Source organism: Agelaius tricolor, unplaced genomic scaffold (genome assembly GCF_023055355.1).
Source record: "Agelaius tricolor isolate 1412-34295 unplaced genomic scaffold, bAgeTri1.0.p SCAF_13, whole genome shotgun sequence".
NCBI lineage: Eukaryota > Metazoa > Chordata > Aves > Passeriformes > Icteridae > Agelaius > Agelaius tricolor.
In genome coordinates this window covers 14,166,408-14,186,113 of record NW_027269273.1, presented here as the reverse complement: position 1 = coordinate 14,186,113, position 19,706 = coordinate 14,166,408, and the positions used below count along the sequence as shown (strand labels likewise).

The following is a 19,706-nucleotide window of genomic DNA, read 5'->3' as shown; positions in this document are numbered from 1 at the left end:
TGACATTAGTCAAAGCTACAGTGATTAAACATTAAGTAAGAAAAAAATCAATTTGTAAATGCACAGAATTTATTTCATTGTATCAGAGTATAGGAACTTTCACTCATCTATTACCCCTCCTTCCTACATATAAACTGACTTTAGATTAGCTCTCACATGAAAACCACCTGTTTCCCCTTGTGTCTGTACTACATCCTCCACTTCAACTAAAATGGATTTATGTTCTTTTATGACTGAGTCTAACTGCAGTTCAACATCATTAGTATGTGCACTTCAGTTTAAATGCAAGAGAGTATTTTAAAAATTCATACTTTAAACCTGAGAACATGAAGACAATTCTACTGCCCTTTATGAAAGATTCTAAAAACAAATTTTAATCCCTGCAGATATAACTGCCTTCACACACCAACAAGAACAAGTTGATGGGGAGAAATAAAAAGTGAATCATTACAGATAAGCACAATACCTTTTCATTTGGGTGTGCCTTTGCTGTATGAAGTTTGCTCCAGGATGAACATCAGGACCATTGCAGACAAGTTTCCTCATAAAATTAATATTTGCTTTGTTCACCTGTTGCATAAAGACTTCAATCAGAAACAAGCAGAACATGTTTCAGGATCTTGTTTTTACAGGTGGCTTTTGTGTTCTCAAGTTTTAGGCTCAACTGACAATTCCCTTACACAGCCTCCAGCTGCTGAGGGGAACTTGCAGGAAGGAATAGAGCAGAAAAACATCAGCCTATCTTAGAGCAGAATTATCAGAGGGAAATTAAATTAAAAATCTGGGATGGAATCTTAGAAATAAAGTACCCAACCACTCCTTTATACAAATCTATGAATGAATTGAAAAAATATGAAGCAAAACTGTTAGTTCTAGAGATGTCACTCCTTAAACCACATCTTGTCAGCACTTGCCTATATCCAGTACTACAGATCTTTATTTGTCAGCAGCAAGAGAACTGGCAAAGCATCAAGGAATGGCATTTCCAACATAATGCAGTACATTCACTCCCTTTTAGAGTGAGTAAAGAAACAACACTGAGATCTGACCTGGGGAAAAAAAAAAAAACACCAATAAGAGAAATCTCTTGAGTCCTACACAACTTACCTTTTCAGGAAAGGTCAATATTTTAGCAACATGAATAGGCACTGCTACTTCATCTATTCTCAAGTTTGGATCAGGTGAAATGACTGTTCTGCCAGAAAAATCCACTCTCTTTCCAGACAGATTGCCTCTAAACCGACCTAACAAAACAAAATAGTTGAAACTCTTTAAATAAAAATAGTTTTCAATATGTTACGTGTTAAGACAGTACATTAGAACATCATTTAAGGTACAGCACTGAGGTGCAACACAGCAGTAGCAGAAGGAGACTTGGCAATAGCAAAGATTTGTGGTTCAATTATTAAAAAAATAATTAAAAGCAATTTTTTAAACAAACCTTGCTTTCCCTTAAGTCTCTGAACAAAACCTCTGGTCCATTTTTTAGGTGCCATGTTGAGGGGTATACCAGAGAGCTCACTATTAATGTACAGGGCACACTGCAGTTGAAGAAAATCCCAGTCTTCCATAATCATCTGTGTTTTGGCTCCTGATATCCTATGCTAAACAAAATAGTAATCCAATTCAGAAAATAAATATAACATATATTAAACTACACAAAAAATTTTCTGTTATGAGTACAACTCTTCCTTTGCAAATGATATCATGAAACTCACATCAATTGCAATAAAAAAGGGAAAATAACTTTGTGAGATGATGCATATTACTATAGCATAAGGCACATCACAAGGCAACCCAGCAAAAAAGATAAGTCTTTTGATTAACATGGGCTTTGAACAAATGCTCACAAAATTAGGTATTGCTTTTAATTACATTTCTCCCAATCCACTTAAGCTAATATAACTTAACTGACAAGAAAATCAGTAAATAGTTTTTCAATCATGGAAGAGTTAGTACTCAACTCATTTTGTCTGCCTGACAAAGGAATAGTTTTGAAAAGTGTGAAAAGTATTTTTCTGGTAGAAGTGCTCTTCTAAGCAAATGATAAAATGTCAAATCATCTTTTAGTCTCAATTTGATGGCTATGCTAAATGAAACCTGATTTCTTGAGGTCCAACGGTGGAATAAAGAAAGCACAAGATGTAAGAAAAGAGAAAGGTCTACAAGAAAAAAACCCCACAAATCAATAGGTGTAATATTTTCATTGTATGTAACTAAGAAAAAAGTGTGACAGTCATGGGAGAGGGGAAAAAAAGAAACAATTAAAATAAGAGTTAACAGACCAGAGCTGAAATGAAAGAACATTTCTCATAAGAAGCCAGCAGACCTCCAGCAGGTCCTACACTGCAAGCAGCCACTCAGCCAGTCCCAGCTGAAATAAGCTGCTCCTCTCTTTCAGTAAAATGCCAAATGACACAGAAATACAGCACCAGACTGTAAGCAGCAAACCCGCTTGCCATATTCAATCCCACACAACTCTTGCTGAAGGCAGCAGTCTCAGAGAGCAAAGGTCAACTCACCTTTTTTATCACATCATTGAGGAAAATGATCTCGGTCAGTTTCATTGTCAAATCGTCCTCATTAGTGCCAGACTTCAAATCGCTCACCACAGAGGGTCTGATACACAGTGGGGGCACCAGGAGTCGGGTGAGGATCAAATCTGAAGGTTTACCTGCTTGTGGGTTCATTAGAAGTAGAGGAATGTCTTCCACTGGGATTCTTTTAAAGAGGTTCAATACTACCAAAGGATTCAAGTTTTCCTACAAAATCCATTGGGAAAATGGGGAGAAGAAGCCATCATGTCAAGTTTCAATGCTTCCCTCCTCCCCTTATTTTATTGATGTTCAGAAATAGCCATTTTCAAAGGCAAATACAGAACTATTCATGCAAACCAAACTATGTTTCAGCTTATTTACTCTGAACCGATGTTTTTAGCATCTCAAATGTTAACTTGCTATATATTCTTTCCTTCCATTTTTTCCTTATACATGCATGTTTACTTCCTAGTGTGTTGCTCTCCTGTCTGAAGAGTTAATGAAGAGTATTTCACTGTCAATAAAGGAAGCAACTCAATGTCCTACAACAAACTCACAGTACTTTGTATTCATTTCAATAGTAAAAAAACCACATGATTACAGTATACTACCTAGATATTTCTCTTGTCTAAGTACAGCTACTGCTGCATTCACTACTTTTTCTTTCAAGTATGTACCTGGAGATCTTTCCAGCTTGCTAAGAGCAGAAGGAAACAAAAGTGCATACAATGAAAAGCTAATGAAACAACAAGTTAGCAAATTAAGTCTGCTCTTTTTTTCTTAACATTAAGAATTTCTGCAGAAAAAAATGTGTGTACTGGAATATATATTGGAGTTACAAGGAACCTACATATACAGAGAAACTTCATATGGACCTGTGCTTTTTCTTCCTGGTCTAGTTTATAGAAGCACAAGACACTAAGAACACCCCTTCCTTTACAGGCAGGTAATAGTGTACCAGAACATGCTAATATACTAAATTTCTAATTTTAGCAAATTAACATTATCGTACTGGATACAAACATTCTTCACATTGTATATTTTGATATACAAAACTCTTGTATCATCACAAGACTTTAGCTGATACATTGCAAGCCTTTAAGGTGTTTATTTCATGCACAAAAAACAGCAAAAGACATAGGTTCCAGTAAAAATCACCTGAGCTCTTCCCAGTAAGGGTTCTACTTCTTTGTTATATTCAATGGCAGTTTCAAAGGACTGAAGAAAAGTAGATACCACTGGATCTACAACTTTCTTATTTGTCTTGTACTTTTCATGTATTATCTTCAATAAACCACACTTCTTCACAGTTCCTGCAAGGAATTAAATATCAATTGCCTTGGGATTTTATTTCAAAAATAACAAAAACACAAAACACCACCAAAACTTAAGCAAGTTACAGTTCCAAAACAAGCTAAACCTTCAGTAAACACAAGAACAAATTACAACTTGATTAGCTTTGTTAACCAGCTTCCTAAACTCGAAGAACAACAAAAGGACAACCAAGTTAGACCTTTTTATATGGATGGCTTGGTATACCTACATGATGGGGGAGCCTCTGAGGCTGAAAGTAGGTGGTTTAGCCCACACCTTTAAGTCAGCTTCACCTCATTCACAGCAGATATTTTTAAAGTAGAAGTTCCCACTAAAAACAGGACTAAGAAGTGCCATTTATGTATCTTACCAGTATCTTCTGAAGTAATTTTGGAAGTGAATTACCAGAAAAATATGATAAATATTTTCATGTCACACAGGTAACACGACTCAAACTTCCACAGGCAAGTCCAAATGCTCAATTTGTTTCCCTGAAGTATTCTGACCCATCATGTAACTTGCCTGAATGCCCACTGTTTATGGCCCTTATGTGTAGACAGGGTACCTACGATAAAGAAGCTCTCCTTTTATTGAGTTGTTGAACATTTCAACAAAGAACTCACAATTTTCAGGGTTAGAACTTAGAAGTTAAGTTATGGATTAACTGTCTACTGTAAACCTGTAATAGACCAAGTCCTTAAACAGCAGTAGCATGCGAACAGAGTAAGTGGAAAAAAACCAAGGCCTATTTTGAAAACCACATACAAACTCTTACAAAAATACTCTGCCCTGAAGAAGCAATAATCTTAAGATAATTTAATTTGATGATGAAAAATGATGCTCACTCAAAATTACAAATGCTATCAATGCTTCCATGTGGATATATTCATCATTGCCAATGGCTCCCAACATTTTTAAAAACACATTAAAAGGGGGGTTTTTGTCATTATTGAAGTATCAAATATTGGTTACTACATGAAACATGAAATACTACAAGCAACTAGGAAAATGTCTGTATCCACACAAATGAGGTTAACAAGCATGTGTCTGGCTCTAAAAATGCCATTACCTGTTTCTTAATGAAGGCCAGAGAGAACACCCACTTAGCCATGCAATGAACAAGCATATTCAAGATTTGGATCCTACCACAGCCATCAAGGCGAAAACCACCAGAGCAGATAACTTCACAAACTGCTCATGTTGATACTCACCATTAAAGGCCCCACAATAAGGACAAGTGTTTTTCTTTCGGCACTTCTCAGACACTTTCTTTTTCAGCCCTCTCTTCTGAAGATAAGTAAGGCCAGGTCGTTTTAGGTAATCTAAAAACTGCTTTTTTTCTTCCACTGACAGCATGATGCGGCAACAGGTTTTGCAGATCATCTTAAAGGTAAACGTGTATAAACACACTCGTTTCAGAGACACATTCAGAGATGCAACCTCTTGAACCACAGCTTAAGTTCTTAAACACAGTGCATTTCTTTGAATGAGATACCACTGTCTTGATTGGAAGACCAACTCACATACATATTAAAAACCACATGAGAAAAACACAGTCAATGAGGCAAACCTTCAGCTAAGCTCTGCAGGGTCTTAAAAATTCATATAAAGCAAACAGAGTTTTGATTTATCTGGATGTTCTGAAAGGCAAATTATCCTGCATATATTTAAATCAAACTGCAGAAAAATAATAGATTAAATTTTTGGTCTGAGATTGCACAAAACATCACTAAGACTAGTCTTTAAATACATGTATTTTGCAAAAGGAAATGTACACAAAGGTTCATTATGCAACCTTATTTTGGCCTTCTCAACCACTTTCAAGCATCATCTTTTCTCAAAAGTTCCGTTTTTTAGACTAGAAGCTGACAGCAAATCATGATCATGTTTACCTGTAAGATGCCTATCACAGCTTTGAAGTACCCAACATGAAAACATGGTAGTTCTAAGTCAATGTACCCATAATGCCCTAAACAGTCAGCCAGACTCTTCCCACAGGTTTCACAGGGACGGTCTTTTTCACTGGTTCCCTTTGGGAGAACGAGAACACACACACAGAGAAAAAAAAGTTAGCTGTAACTGATGGGATAGATACAAAATACAACAGTTTATAAGCTAGTCAGGAATCTTAGTAGCAGATCCACTCCTTTTCCCCAACACAAGAAGCACATCAATAGCATTACAGTCACTCTGACCCTCAAGAAAAATGGTTTTTACACACAGCCCCTGCTGATGCCAATGACCTGGACTCAGGCAGGTCTTGCAAATGATGTACAGATCATTAATCTACCTTGTGGCATTTTGGTGACACACATCTCTGGGTATCCCAGCACTTTGGTAGAAAAGTAACTTCCTGACTCAAGAGAATGCATTCCTGCCCACCAAAAGTGGGGAAAAAAGTAGTTGTCACTGCAACTAATATTCTATGAAATTCAAGTAAAGACTCATTTGAACTTACTTCAGACAAACAGTACGTTTCAGTGACCCCAATCTTTTTTTAACCACTTAATCAATTCCCCAGAAAGAGACTAGAAAACAAAAGAAAGGTTCTCACCATGCGATGGTCCAGTACTCCATACTGCAGCGGAGAGTGATGGTTGTCCTGACTATACAAATTCTTGCTGACCACTTGAATGTGAGCTTGCTGACGCATCTCTTCTGGAGATTTCATGCCAAAACAGATGTGGCTTCTAGGACAGGAAATTTCAAATATATATATGGGGACATATAAATAAGTAGATATATATATATAAATATATATACATGTGCTTACATACATATGCAAAACTGCTTATAATGACAATCACACCTACGTGCAAGTATCACTGAACCAATTGGGTTGAAAAAGACCTCGGAGATCACTAAACTCAACCTATGACCAAACACTGCCTCGTCAATTAGGCCATGGCATTGTGTGCCACATCCGAGCTTCACTTAAACACCTCCAGGGTCGGTGACTCCACTACCTCCCTGGGCAGACCATTCAATGCTTAACCATCCCTTCTGTGAAGAAGCTCTCCCTGATGCCCAAGCTAAACCTTTCCTAGTACAACTTAAGGCTGTGCCCTCTCATCCAGTCACTGGTTGCCTGAGAGAAGAAAGCAATTCCTAGCTGGCTACAGCCTCCTTTCAGATAGTTTTAGAAGTGATAAGGTCTCCCCTGAGCCTCTTTTTCTCCAAGCTGAACACCACAGCTCCCTCAAACGCTCCCCCCTAGGGCTGGTGTTCCTTCAGCAGCTTCGTTGTCCTTCTTAGGACCCCAAAGTACTTTAAAACAATACAAAAGTAGCTAGGTTAATTCGCAACGTTTCTGAAACAGATTCGTGTCAGATAACTATAAAAACAATAAAGCTGCTTTACAGTGACTTGGTGGTTTTTATCTGAGGGACTTATCGACCTTCCTGGGCATACTCCCAGCTGGACACAGGCACAGCCACCCGTGTGACAGACCCCAGCCCGCACCAGCGCTCCTAAGAGCGGAGCAGCCGTGCCATGAGCTGTCCACCGCGGCCCTCTACACCAACACCGCCAGCTCCGGCTACAGCAGTTCTGCTCCCGCAACTCTGCTGCTGCCCGCCTCAGCCCGCGGGCACCGCACGACCCCCACTCACATTTTTTTGGCCACATCGGTCTCCCTGAACTGCTCCTTCACCATCGCGGCGGCGGCGGGGCCCACGCGGCTGCACGCGGGGACTGGGCCGGGGCGGTCAGCGCGGCCTCCGCCTGCAGCGCCCCCTGTCGGCACCGCCGCTTCGGGGACACCGCCCCAGAGGGTCCCTCCACAGGCACAGGCACCCGCACCCTGCTCCCGTGCGCGCTCAGTGCACAGCGAAGAAACTGCTCCCCGTGTTCAGGGGGAACTTCCGGAGCATTGCCGGCACACCACCCCTTGGCCTATTAGCCGGCACCACGGAGCCGAGCCCGGCTCTGCTCTCTGACACCCTTCCCTGTCTATGCATATGAACGAGGCTCCCTCTCAGTCGTCTCTTGCCGAGGCTGGAAAAGCCCAACTCCTGGAGCCCCAAGCAACTTCTCAACCAGACTGCGCTACCACGTTCAGTCCGTGGCTCTGAGTGTCCTCACAGCACCCACAGATCACCACGGGCAGAAGCCCCAGGACGCACAGCCCGCAAACAGAAACAGCACACAGCGGAGCTGAGCTCGGCCGGGATTACCGCCGAGCACGCACAGAACTCATCCCAACACCATCAAAACACGGAACTGCCTCCGCGCCCGGATTTATGGGGCACACGATGGCCACGCCCGCCGCTATTTCCGCCCAGGACTGGCTCTGAAAAGGGCGGCCCCACGCACGACTCCACCCTTGCCGGAAACACTCGCGCGCCGCCTTATGATTGGCCGTGGGGTGGCGCCGGTCCTTTTCTCTTCCGGTCGCAGGAGCCGCGGTCGCAGCCATGGTGAGTGCTTGGGCCGGGCCCAATCATCCACCCTGCCCCGCCGCCATCCTTGCCCCACCGTGCTCTCGCACCGTTACGCTACATTGGCCCGGCCTGCCCGTACCCACCCCCGGGGATATGGCGGACACTGAGCCTGGGATCCTGCGACCGGGCCCCTGTGCGTTCGTGCCCGCCGGCAGCAGCGAGCTGCGGGGTGAGGGCCGCGCCGTGTCTATGCTCGGTCAGAGCAGCCCCGTGTTCTGCGGCACCCGTGCGCTGCTCCTCTGTGGGGGCCGCCGTGGGTCACACCCGCGATTAGTGCGGCTGTTCTTCTCTGAAAACTTTGTGGTGTGCTGGGTTTTCAGAGAAACTTCCCCACTGCGTTAGGGGGAGCGTGGCCAGCAGCTGGAGGGAGCTGGTCTCTTTTCTCAGCCCTGGTGGGGCTGTACCCGGAGCGTAGTGTCCAGGTTTGGGCTTCTCAGTCCAGGACAGACATGCAGCTCCTGGAGCGGTTCCAGCGGAGGGCAGTGAGGATGAGTGGGGAATTGGAGCATTTTTCTTACGCGGAAAGGCTGAGAGAGCTGAATGTCTTCACCTCAAGAAGAGGTGACAGAAAGGCTGACTTACCCATGTTTATCAGTATTTGAAGGAGGGCATTAGAGGGTGTAGTCAGGCTCTGCTTGGTGGTGCTAGGCAATAGTACTGGAGCCCAGGAAGTTTCACCTGAACGTCAGGAAGAGCTTCTTTACTCTTCCAATGCTTGGTCAGTTACTTTGTTCTATATCTTCACTTCCTTTTCACCCTGCCCTTTACACCTCTACCCATTGCCATGTCCTTACTCTGAGGTTAGGTACTAACACGCTAAGTACCGTGCTAAGTCTGTAATTTACTCAAAAAAATTGGTAAGCTTTTTTGTACCCACTGACCTGTTTTTCCTTTCAAGGAATATTGGGCACTCTGTTGTGCTTAGGGCTGGGATGCCATAGAGGCAGTAACATTTAGGCTTGGAAGGAAACTTGTGTTGTATTGTTTGAGTACTTGGGATTGCGAGCCATGTCTTTTACAAAAAGCTGTGTCAGCTTTTCATAGCAGTGAAGGTGTGTATGTTACTATGGTGTTTGGAAACAGGATGAGTTTATCAGTTTCTCACTGTATTTTTTAAAGATGCTTTCTGTAGCCCAAGACCAGCCCACTTAGGTTGTGAGCTCACTGTCAGTATCTGAGGCTCCTGACCATTGTGGTACTGTGCATTATTTATGCTTATATTCAGTTTCTGTTGCATTTGTAGCTATTGTTTTGTTTTATTTAATGCTTTCTCTTGCAGAATGACACAGTGACCATCAGAACCAGGAAGTTCATGACCAACAGACTTCTGCAGCGCAAGCAGATGGTAAAGGACTACAGAAAATGGCATTTATTTGTTCCGTGGTTCTGAGCTGGAAGGTTTAGCTGCTATAAATATGGGGCCCTTAAAATCTCCAAAGTTCTTAAAAAAGGAAGTGTAAGAACATACGGGTTTAAATGTGTTTAAAAGTCTTGATGGTGAAGTTGTACCAGCTTGAGACTGGATGTTGAGGAAAATTTCTGCACCAAAAGAATTATTAAGCATTGGAGTAGGCTCCTCTGGGAAGTGCTTAGGACATCCTTCCTGGAGGTATTTAAAAGACATGTAGGTGTAAGAACATGGCTTAGTGCCATTGAGACAGGTTTGGATCTACTATTGGCTTTAATGATTTTAAAGGTGTTTTTCAGTTTAAATGACTCAGTGAAGCAAGAAACTTCTGAATGCTTTTGTGTCAAATGAATAAGTTTATGTTTCTAAGGTGGGTTAGTTTAAATGTTGAGCTCATGATGGGGTTGTAGCACCTGCTGGGGCTGTGTACTGGATATTGACCTTTTATCAACTCGTTTAAATTCTTTCTTAGGTCATTGATGTTCTTCATCCTGGGAAGGCTACAGTCCCCAAAACAGAAATCAGGGAAAAGCTGGCAAAAATGTACAAGACAACCCCTGATGTAATTTTCGTCTTTGGCTTCAGAACTCACTTTGGTGGTGGCAAGACAACAGGTTTTGGCATGATCTATGATTCCCTGGACTATGCAAAGAAAAACGAACCAAAGCACAGGCTTGCCAGGGTATGTTATTTTCTGGTATCTTGAAAGCAGGATTTGCATGTGTAAAAACTTAGGTTTTGTGAAAGTACAATTGTGTGAGAGCTCCTAAAATAGCACATGTTAACTTCTGCATTTGCAAAATAGGCTAAGTGTGTTTTTATTCTGTATTACTAGGGAATTGGGAAGGCAAAACTGATTATAACAGAGGTGTTTAGCAGTAACTTTTAACAAAACATTGCTAGAAGTCTAAAATAAGCATAAGAAATGGGGCTGATCCATGTGCCTTTTCAATGTTTACATTCTATGTTGAATCATTCATTAATTAATGATCTTACTACTTAGTTAATATTTCAAACATAAACTTTATTTGAACATTTCAGAAACTATAGAACTTTTCAAGAATTGTTAGTAGAGAAACAATGTTAAAAGCAACTTTCAATTGTTTTTAATAGCACGGCTTGTATGAAAAGAAGAAGACTTCCAGGAAGCAGCGAAAAGAGCGTAAGAACAGAATGAAGAAAGTCAGGGGCACAGCCAAGGCAAATGTTGGTGCTGGCAAGAAGGTAGGATGAGAATATCTTTGAAGCTAGAATGAGCATATGCCTTTGAAATGTTGATTATGAATTCATCAACAGAATAACATTGTTTTTCTTCCGTTTTTTCACCTATTCTACTGGATAACAGAAGGTAAACTGTGTGTTGTATAGCTTGTCATCAGCTCAGTAGCTTAGTTTTGCTCCTCACTGCTGCCAGCCTAGCTGATATGACATGAAACAATGCTTCCTAAATTACTGTTTCCTATGTGTCACTGTTAAACTTCATAAATCTAACAGTGTTGCTCTAATCACATAACTCAGTCTCGCAATACACACTTGAGATTATCTTAACACTTGTTACTCGGGCTGCCTAAACCCCTAATGCTTACTCCCCCAAGTTACTGTTGGTATGGTGTTCCTTACCCAGGTAAGTGTGTTAAGGATGCGTGGTGTAGGCAGTGAGGACAGTGTGTAAATAAAGATAAGGTAGAATGCCTTGGGGTTTCAGGGACTGATAGCCAAGGTAGTGGAGTCTTCCTCTGGTGAGGCCAGACTGATAGACTTGGCTGTGGTTACAACCTGATGCAGGCAGGTTAGAGGGAGGTAGATTTATTGTATCATGAAACAGAACCAAAGCTGAGGAATAGGTTGGGTGGGAAGCCAGTCACTTTCCTTCACAGTGTTCTGTCTTCTGATAAAAATTGAATAAGCTGTGCAGGCAAGTGAGGTTTTTTTCAGGTGTTTTAGCAAGGGGAGAGAGGGTAATGGGTTTTGATGCTTAGTTCTGTAGCTGTGAAAATACCTTGTTATCTTGAACTTTAGTAATCTTCACTTTTGCTTTTTTCCTACTTTCTTGGAACTCTCCATCAGAAATGAAGTATCTGCAGGTACTGGAAATGAGCATGGATTTGGTGCCTGAATTACACATCACTGCAATGTGTCTATTCTTTTATTTGAAGCACTGTACTGCCTTGTATGCATGTTTGAAACTTTTATTTGTCATATGAGGGTTCACTTAATGACATAATGAATTTTATTTGTGTGACTTAGAAGTAAAATTTGGCCAGATTTTTTGAAACTAGTGAATCAACTTGAAAATAATTCCCAGTGAAAAGAAATAAAAGAAACCCAATGTTGTTGACCTGAGACATTGGTTCAGTCACCACAGGATCTGATTCAAAGTACTACAGTGCACTTGCATGTGTAACTTGACCATTGTGTGAAAGTAGTGGTGTACATGAAAGCTAAGTCACATCACACTTGATGCATTTGAGATGGTGCTTGGAAATGGCACACTTGTCAGCATTAAACTGTATTTAACTATTGCCCAGCAGTATTCCAAGTTAACATGCAAATTACAGTGGAATTGGAAGTCTCAGTGGAATTACATTTTGTAGTTAAATGTGGAGGTGAAGCTCTTCTTACCCCTGGATGGAAAGGAACCAGTCTTACTGATAGTAGATCAGGGAACTACTCTGCTGGAAAACACTAGGAGCTTTCTTCCTTTGTGCTTTAATGCTGCTTTAATCATGAAGTCCTACAACGGTTTATGGCACAAAATTAGCCTTTGATATAGTAGTAACACCTAATGTTACTACTAGTAGTAAAACCTAATGTTACACACTTCCGTCAGTGCCAAAGGAGTCATTTCATGTTGCATCAATCCCAGTAGTATGGAGGAGCTTCTTCCTTTTAAGACTTTTGCACCCAAAGGTAGCTAGTTTTGAGTGTTAATGAAAAGTGATCAGATGACTCACTTGAATTATTAATAGTGTCCAGTTCATAGAAGCTCTTGAAACATATCAACAGTTGAGAAATTGAAGGCAAGCATCATGCCTTCTAGTAGTTACGTAGGAGATGTGACTTCTGTATCAAGTGCTTGTCAAACTAATGTGTAGTCTTAGGAGTAGGTAAACTGTGCTTTTGGTTAGAGATATTTTGATGTCTTTTAAAATGATCTTTCAGTTGATAAGTATGCATGGGTTAGATGTGACTCATTTACCAGATTTGTTCATCTTGGTGTTGTCACTTAAGATAAATTATTTTGTGCACTTCCTGAACAACTTACTTGAGAAGAATTCTGTGCTGCATTATAGAAAAACATTTGTGAAATACACTAAGCTTTGTCTTCAGAAATGCATGTTCAGAGATCATGATGTGGTATGGTTCATCATCCTTATCACAGCTGTGTGGAAGAATTAATAGGAGCCCTGGAATACATTTCTGAGTCCACCTACAGAATCTGTGAGAATTATTTTACCTTGTAAATGTGTCAGTACTTGATTCTGAGAAATGTTTAGGCAGGTGTATATTCTAAAAGTTACATATGTAGTCATGAAAAAATCAGAGATAACTATGCTGATGTCTTGTTAAGTTTTCTTTGATGCTTCTTTTCACTTCTCACTCCTTCAGTATTCCCATTCTATTTTCCCTGCAGTTTCAAGAGAAGTATTTTCAAATATTTTGTTATTTAATATATTATGTGGCTCTAGAGCTTGCTGAGCTTGCTAAAATTTGGAGCAAGAATATGTGGATGTGCCTCACCTGATCTTTGCATTCAAAATAGTGATACTGAAATGGAAAAAAATCCCCTCCCTCCCTTGAATGTCACAGCTGTAGCTGTGACAGCCATTGACAGGTGGGGCTGTCAAACAGAAGTGTGGATGGATAAGCACTTGGAAGCCATTGTAGCCTCTAGGTGTAATTGAACAGGCAGTTGCATTCTGAGCATTAGTTAAGCTCTAAATAGCTGTTGAGTTTAAGGGAGTAAGTGAAATCTAAGTCTTCTGTCTCTGCAGTAGTCAAAACTTGGAGGGTTTGCTATCACATTTCAATGTGGTTAATTAAAAAACTGACATGAGTGTCAGTAAAAACCCTCAAAGCTCAATTTTCTACAGTTGTAGAATTTAGATAAAATTCTTACTAATTGATTCTTTCTCTTTTTCAGTAAATGAACATCCTTCAGGTGGAAAACAGATAACAGGTATGCCTTCAGAATCCTTTCTAAGGGCAGCCATTCAGCAGTGCATTCCTTATGATAACAACTCTGAGGTTCACTTATGCAAAGACTGTGCTACCTCTGCAGACACAGAACCCAGTGCAGGAGTTTAAGGTTAAGAATATTTACAAATCACTTTTGCACTTTAAACTGAGTTGGTAGCTTATGTGACTTTGACTTGCATGAAATACCTGATCAGTATAAAGACTGAAATAATACATTAGGTACTTCAGATTTACTGTTACCAAGGTGCTGATGGTTTAGTCTTACTGTTTTTCATTTGAAGGTATGCTAAAGAGGATAGATGTTTAAATTTTATTGTCTAAAATAGATTGAAGTAGCATGATACCTATTTTTGGAATAGATGTATATTGTTTTCTTACAGGTACTCATTTCAAGTGAAATACTTACAGACAGGATGCTCTTACAGACAAGTCAGACTACATTTTTATATCTTTGCTGCAGGAACATAAGTGCTGTGGTCAATAACTGCTCCAGAAAAAACAGGTTTTATTACAAATGGCCCGAGTGACTCAGTTGGAAGGAACTTAAACAGTCTGTCTGGGAGCTGATATAGTGAGTGTAATGTCTTAAACAGAAAGCTGTCAAAGCAGTTCTAGCTTGTTGATCTCTTCTGCAGAATTGCTATAATTTAGGCTCATTTATTGCCATGGCAGTGCTGGGAAATTTTGAGCTTTATGCTCTTACAAGAAGAGCAGTGTGGTTCATCTTACTTGTTTGGGAAACAGTCTTTCAGGCTTTATAAAAGTACAAGTGTAAAAATTGTTTTAATTGCGTGTCAGTGATGTGTTTTTTCCTTTACAGGCAGCATCATTCTATGAAGAAGTATAGAATGAATTACTCTGGAAAGCAGAAGCTGCTCATGACTTTAACATCAAATAAAGTCTGTCAATAAAATACTGGTTTGCCTTTTAATTTTGATTCAAAAGCTACCATTTTGTAAAGTTTGAGACATTCAGTATAGGTGTACTATTTGCACTGGATTAAAATCTGTTCATAATTAAACAAATCTTGTTTTGACTATCAATTTAAAGTGAACCACAGCTTCCTACAGGTAGTAGTAGGAGCTAATTCCAAGCAGGCAGTGTTGGAGGCAGGCATGCTCTTGTTCAAATGGTGTTTGGAAGGTCCTTTTTGTATGGCTGCTAAGTATAGCTGAAGCACTTAATGCCTCTTGTAGGCAAACCTTCAGTTTGAGTTTTGAGCTGGCGGGGTTGCTGCTATCTGTGTTCAGCAGCATCACACTGTTAGCTGTACAGCTCATACAGCTGGGGTGCTGCAGTAAACCCTTCCCATATATCAGGTTCAGCATGAAAGGGGAGAGCAGTGACAGTGTTCAGTGTAATTGAACAATCACTAGGGGGTGGTGTGAACACAGCAATACAAATACAAGGAAGACACACAGCAATTTTTCATATAATGGGCTGAAAGGAGGCCAAATTGTCCCCTGCCAAAGAGGTGAATTTCTTTGAAGACACGCATTTAAAATAGTTCTGTGAAGGAGCTGAGAAGTGAAGTGATATGCTTGTTTCACTCTTGGTTTGAATTCAATGGAAACCATCTGTTTCAGTGAAGACCATAGAGTTAGTGTTTTCCAAATGTTGACTACTTGAAAGCTCTAGACTGCTGGCACAAATTCTAGTTGCTCTTTTCAGAAGCCTCCTTACCTTAATTCTATGCAATCAAGAAAGGATCTGTAAATAAGTGCTTGCATGAAGGTACGTGGCACAGTGCCTTGTGTAGGATTGATGTTTTGAGTTCATGTAGTAAGCGGTACTGCTCTGGGGGGGGTCTGCCTCCACAAGAAATTATTTCTGGAATTTGAGTACTGAGGGTTTCCTTCAGCTTTCTAATGTCTTACATTTTATTTAATACAGATTTGTTTTTGTGGGTAGTACAGTAGCTGTGAAGCAGATGGATTGAAATGATGATACTTGGTGCCATATTATTGCCATCTTCATGCTTCAGCAGTTGGGAGTTGTACACAGGTCTTCGTGTGAGTTTTGCTCTGCCAGTGTTTGCCTCTGCACTCCAGTCTAAGCAAGGTGTAGCAGGTTTTCTGTAGTTCAGAGGTTTAATGCGCATGTGATGCTGGGAACACTCCAGGTTAATCCCCTTTCCTGTGGGAGCTAAAACAATTAAGTGGAACTGGAATCTGCCCTTTTTTTCCCCACTGTGTGCTGAAGGAACCCTTTTATTTCCTGCTGAACTTGGCACATTGCATCATTTAGAGATAGTAGCTTTGTCACTGTTGCCTGCTTGGTCTGGTCTTCATTTCGGGATCAAGCATTTTATCTATTTAACAACAGTCTGGAATCTGGATTAGAAGTTGAAGGAATTTTGGAGAAAAACTTCTAAATTAATCTGGTGGCAAGCAATCTCAAGTTGATATATGTGGAAAGACTTGTAATAATCACTGTTTACAATGACCAGGGCTTGTTGGAGTTGCACAGACAAAAAATGTTTTCCTGTGAAACCATGGAAAATGAGTCCTTGAGGAAGGACCCAAAATTGTATAGAATTGTATAGCAGCAGAGATGACTGTCCTGGCTGCACAGAAAAAGAGCTTTGATAGGCAAGAGATGGCAAAATTTGGCACCACCTGGGTGCAATGAGGTGGTTTTGTCTAGGGACCAGCAAGTAACAATATTTGAGAACGAATATTGAAGGGAAGAAATGAAGCTGACCAACAGTGGCTTGAAATAAATTAGGCATAGTATGCTTTGAGAAGACTGCAGTTCCAACAGTCAGCTGAATGGGCAATGTGAGTTCTTTCTATTGATAGAAAATGTGTCATTTAAGGACTGAAGTATGTAGGTCACTATCAAATCTGTTTGAAACAATCAGAAGAAATTAACTTGTTCATATTGTTTTGGTCAGTTCCTACATAAGAAGAGTTTTAATGTCATTGTTTTCTTACAGAAAGGAAATAGAGTGTCCAGTAACAGCTGTTGATGATACTAGATTCATGTAATAAGTTTGAAATACCTGTTGTGAATGCTTCCTGCTCATGTGCTTCTATTTGAGCAAAACAAGATCTAGTGAACCTTTTTTTGGATGGGGTTTTTGGTACTGCTAAGAGATGAGATAGAAGTAGTTAATTATTTTTTCTATGAATGCTGGCAAAATTTCTTCTGAGCAGGTATATTTTCCAATAAGTTAACTTTTACAAATCAGTGTTAGGAGTAGGCACATCCAAGTAGATTCATGTCTTTGGGCACCTTCATTAAAAAGAGATTAAATGGAAACTTGAGTTTGTAGCTAACATTTTTGAATTCTAGTTATGTCTCAAAAATATTCCCTGGGAAATTATGTCCGCATCTTGAATTCTGTAAATTTCCTCTTAATTTATTCCTCTCTGTAAGGGCTGTGGCTAATGAAGCAGCTGCAGAAGTGACTAAAAGACATCCTGAGTGGTAACTGTGATTCCTATAGCTGGCCATTGGCAGCCAGTGCTTCTGACAAAGCTCCATCTTCTTTCTGTGGCTGCTGTTCATACATGGAGATCTTAGGTAAAGTCCAGCAATGTGCTGGGGCAGAGGATTCAGAGCGCCTGTGCCTTCTCCTAACATAGTAGATGTTGCACAACCAGCAAAAACGACGAGTGCAGTGCTTCACTAGGGGGGATGATAACAGTTTGTACTTGTGTTCACTGGGTTAAAATACAGCTGTTATTTAATGAAGCTGGCCAGGCTGCACACTGACCCCCATTAGGCGAAACATGCTTCGCTGCCTTTCGTGATGATCTGATTTGATTGTACTGGAGCTGCTACCCTGCTATCATTTTCTGTCAATTTTTGCTAGCCTGTTTGTTAAGCCAGGCATCATTTGTGTTGATTTGATAACAGGTTTCAATCACTGATAATAAAACTTTTCTGTGACAGATGACCTCAGATCCATATCTCCTTCACAGTGTTGGCTGTAAGTAGAAAATTGGGACTGACATTTTGCTTTTACAGTGTTTTCTGTCTGGTTTTACAGCCAATGTAAAAATAACAATCAAAATGGCTTAATAGTTTTAAATTAAAAGAGTAGAAACAGTTGAATTCTTAAAATGTTGGTCAATAGTTCTTGCATAGCTTGTTTCCCTGATCTTTTCATACTGTGATGGATCCTGCCACAGATGAGGTGAAATTAAGTTTTTGTTTTGTTTTTTTTGGCAAGTAGAAGGGTATCAGAAAATATGAGAACTGAGAGATTTTATGTTTTAAGTATTAATTTTAATTGATCAATTCCCGTTATTGTAGAGAGGTTGATTTAGGCCGTACTTCCGGGCATTACAAAAGGAAAAAATGATGTAAGGACCTAGGACTGGGAGAAGCTGCTTCCTATTCACACACTAATACTAAACTTGTATGTTTTTGAAGAGTTAATTAAACTGAGGATATATTATTCCTAGCATTGAATTGCATGGTGCAGGTAAAAACAAGCACTGAAGGACTGTACTAATGTATAAACCACAGAAAACAGTGAAATTGAATTGTCCAGAGTCAAAGAAGTGCTGAAAAATAAACGTCTGTCTTTAAACACTAAGTGCAATATGCATAATTTTTTTTCATTTTTATTAAACATGAAAATCTTCATTTGTGTTAATGCCTGTTAATTGCCTTTTGCCACTCTGATTTGTGCTTTTGAAAAAAAATAAATCTTCCCTCAGCATGGTGAATACTTTATTTTGGTTCGACAGTGTTTTGGCTCCTGGCTATACTTTGTTGGTATGAAATGTCTGATGACCTGGGTGAAAGCCTCAGTGTAGGAGTAAAAAATACTTTTACAGGAGCTTTAACGTGGTGTGCTGCACAGACAGAGCTGGGGGAGCATCCTTAGAAAATCCTGTCCTGCTGAAAACAAGTGAGGTGCTCCTACAGACCTGGCAGGATGTCACTGGATGACCTTACCATTCCCTGGACAATGCCCTTCATATCTACTTTAAGGTCAGCCTTGACTCAGTCAGATCATTGGACACAATGATAATTGTAGTTCCCTTCCAACTGAAATAGTCTATTCTATGTATTTGTACAGAAGCATATTGCACTTGTGCCTTTAAAACAGTGAGGTACTTAAAATATCCTCCTACTTCATTCTTCTGTCCTGTGTGTGAAGTGGGAACACTGGAACAATAGACTTACTGTGTGAGGATTAACTCTTGTCAGTGATGATAGATAAACATAATTTTGTACCCTTTTAGTCTCACAACTCAGCTGTTCCTGTATCTGGCTGCCTAAGTAGGGGCATTCTTCTCTAAGGTTTATAACTTGAATCCCCGTATTCAGTAGCAAAGTTCATTGGCCCATAGCATAAACACCTTGTCCTTTAAATACTTTGTGTGATTACTACTGATTTTAATGTTTTGGAAGTGGGGAAGCTAGTTAGTTCTTCAATCTTGGATCTTTTACTGTCCCCTTGAAGACTCCTGAGTTTTCTTTAACCCACAAGCCTGCTTAGCCAAGAGAATATCTTGTCTCTGTTCAAGCTGCCTGTTGCATATGGACCCAGTGGCTTTTTGTTTCTTTTATTTGTTCTGCTTGCAGGTGCTTTTTCTATCTTTATGTTCCCATAGACCGTGTAAGAATTATAATAATCACTAAGTCCATACAAAGCAATTTATTTTATCACTCTCTTTCCTAGTGTTTCATCAGTGCTCCACTGGAACCCCTGTGGGTATAAGTGCCAAAAAACCCAGCAGAAACCTGAGGGTGCTGTCTGCATGGTCAAGGGAAGTTTGCAAAGCATTTTATATTGCTGTTATGTGGATGAAAGGGGATAGACTTCCCAGGTGTATCAAAACT

At 40.2% G+C, this 19,706-nt stretch overlaps 2 protein-coding genes across 5 annotated transcripts in view; one reads left to right on the top strand and one right to left on the bottom strand.

Annotated features, from left to right (window-relative positions):
• Window positions 1–8,092, bottom strand: part of POLR3A (RNA polymerase III subunit A) — a 32,738-nt gene extending 24,646 nt beyond the window's left edge. For both annotated transcript variants that reach the window (XM_071438797.1, XM_071438798.1), the window contains exons 1-9: window positions 7,463–8,092; window positions 6,406–6,541; window positions 5,744–5,881; window positions 5,063–5,234; window positions 3,696–3,850; window positions 2,523–2,762; window positions 1,442–1,604; window positions 1,108–1,244; window positions 467–570 (exon numbers count right to left, since the gene is read on the bottom strand). In XM_071438797.1, coding sequence (XP_071294898.1) covers window positions 467–570; window positions 1,108–1,244; window positions 1,442–1,604; window positions 2,523–2,762; window positions 3,696–3,850; window positions 5,063–5,234; window positions 5,744–5,881; window positions 6,406–6,541; window positions 7,463–7,506 — 1,289 coding nt within the window. In that variant the 5' untranslated portion in view covers window positions 7,507–8,092. The remainder of the gene's footprint in view (window positions 1–466; window positions 571–1,107; window positions 1,245–1,441; window positions 1,605–2,522; window positions 2,763–3,695; window positions 3,851–5,062; window positions 5,235–5,743; window positions 5,882–6,405; window positions 6,542–7,462) is intronic.
• An 80-nt stretch (window positions 8,093–8,172) lies between these two features.
• On the top strand, window positions 8,173–14,816 carry RPS24 (ribosomal protein S24). 3 transcript variants are annotated; one of them, XM_071438800.1, is made up of 7 exons: window positions 8,174–8,269; window positions 9,573–9,638; window positions 10,174–10,383; window positions 10,815–10,925; window positions 11,769–11,785; window positions 13,846–13,881; window positions 14,722–14,816. In XM_071438800.1, the coding sequence occupies exons 1-5, from the start codon at window positions 8,267–8,269 to the stop codon at window positions 11,772–11,774; spliced, it is 396 nt and encodes a 131-aa protein (XP_071294901.1). In that variant the 5' UTR covers window positions 8,174–8,266; the 3' UTR covers window positions 11,775–11,785; window positions 13,846–13,881; window positions 14,722–14,816. The 3 variants fall into 3 exon arrangements, with proteins under 3 accessions (XP_071294900.1, XP_071294901.1, XP_071294902.1); XM_071438801.1 differs by lacking the exon at window positions 11,769–11,785 and having other exon boundaries at window positions 8,175–8,269; XM_071438799.1 differs by lacking the exons at window positions 11,769–11,785; window positions 13,846–13,881; window positions 14,722–14,816 and adding an exon at window positions 11,047–11,589 and having other exon boundaries at window positions 8,173–8,269.
• Window positions 14,817–19,706: the final 4,890 nt, after the last annotated feature.

What these genes read in the sequence shown, in the direction of transcription:
- RPS24 (XM_071438799.1), top strand. An exon ending in TTCTGCAGCGCAAGCAGATG is followed by an intron (nt 9,639 to 10,173) that starts GTAAAGGACTAC and finishes ATTCTTTCTTAG; the next exon opens with GTCATTGATGTTCTTCATCC. An exon ending in ATGTTGGTGCTGGCAAGAAG is followed by an intron (nt 10,926 to 11,046) that starts GTAGGATGAGAA and finishes ACTGGATAACAG; the next exon opens with AAGGTAAACTGTGTGTTGTA.